The 1,150-nt window shown below is 35.9% G+C and overlaps 1 protein-coding gene across 1 annotated transcript; it reads right to left on the reverse strand.

Moving 5' to 3' along the window:
• LOC108054883 (uncharacterized) lies at nt 1-908 on the reverse strand. Its single transcript, XM_017137987.3, has one exon. The coding sequence runs from the start codon at nt 776-778 to the stop codon at nt 74-76; it is 705 nt and encodes a 234-aa protein (XP_016993476.2). The 5' UTR covers nt 779-908; the 3' UTR covers nt 1-73.
• Nucleotides 909-1,150: the final 242 nt, after the last annotated feature.

Below are 1,150 nucleotides of genomic sequence, written 5' to 3' on the forward strand. Positions count from 1 at the left end.
TAACCTTTGAAAGAATTTTTTCGCACATTTTATTCATAAACAAAATATTTAATGAAACCGAAAAAACAAAAATTTAATAAAAATAGAACAGGTAGGATAGCTTTTCCTTAAACCATTGCAGCAAGCAGACTTTTTTGTGGATGATTTGGTACTCCTCTTTCTCAGACTGTCCAGACTCCAGTTGATGAGGAGTTACCTCATTCACATCCTTCACATCAATTGTTACAGTCATTGTACTTGTGGTCTCACTATCTGGGGGTTTTCCATTGTCCTCCGAAGAATGTTCCAGAGCTTCGATTAGGGCACTTTCGGTCACGGGATTCTCTGCCCGGACCTTTACGCGAATATCGCCTCCATATCCAATCTTTTGGCCATCATAGCTCAGCGCTATTTGGGAGTCCACCATGCTGAAGTACTTTAGATACATCCGGTTCGTTTTGGTAAAGCTCTTGGCCACAATGTTACCAATATCGTGAAAGAAGCGATATACTATGTAAGCCCTGTCCAACTCATAATCGCTTACGGATATCCAGAACGTGTTCCTAAGCTCTTCGTTACCCTTACTTTTATTTTGAGCATGAGATTTAGCACCGTTGTCACTAAAGATGTTTGAGGTACAGGGATGATCTTTAGAACGGTTTCCGGTAACTTGGTTGAAGGCCCCCCGTGACAGTCTGGCGTCAATGGGTTCATGATACGATGGTAAACATTCATCATCTGATTGCTCTGAAAACCAACGAACTTCGAACTCTTTGTTATAACCATGTGATTGGTTCATGTCGACAGGATTTTTGTATTTGTTTTAGATATTTTTGATAATTTATTTGATTATTCTGACAGTTTATGGAAAGACTACTATTAACATTTATAATAATTTAGTACCGAAATAAAAGTTTTAGTGTACTTCACATAATGTTTGAGGAGTGATATCGCCCCGATAGCTTGATAAATAACGGATAAATTTACAGAACATTTTTATTTAATTGTGGTTAAGTTATAGTACTCAAAAGAGTTTCATTTTGTACTTCTTATATTAAAATTGAGTTAGCAAATGTATTTTTTTTCCTTTTCGATGCAGTATGTTTTACAAATTGTTGTACTCTGATCATTGTTAAAAATATGGATACATTTTGTAAAACTTAGTTTAAGA

Source organism: Drosophila takahashii, chromosome 2L, assembly GCF_030179915.1.
Source record: "Drosophila takahashii strain IR98-3 E-12201 chromosome 2L, DtakHiC1v2, whole genome shotgun sequence".
NCBI classification, from domain to species: Eukaryota; Metazoa; Arthropoda; class Insecta; order Diptera; family Drosophilidae; genus Drosophila; species Drosophila takahashii.

Bases quoted from the DNA above. Each gene is read 5' to 3' on its own strand.
- LOC108054883 (XM_017137987.3), bottom strand. From the start codon at position 778: ATGAACCAATCACATGGTTATAACAAAGAGTTCGAAGTTCGTTGGTTT.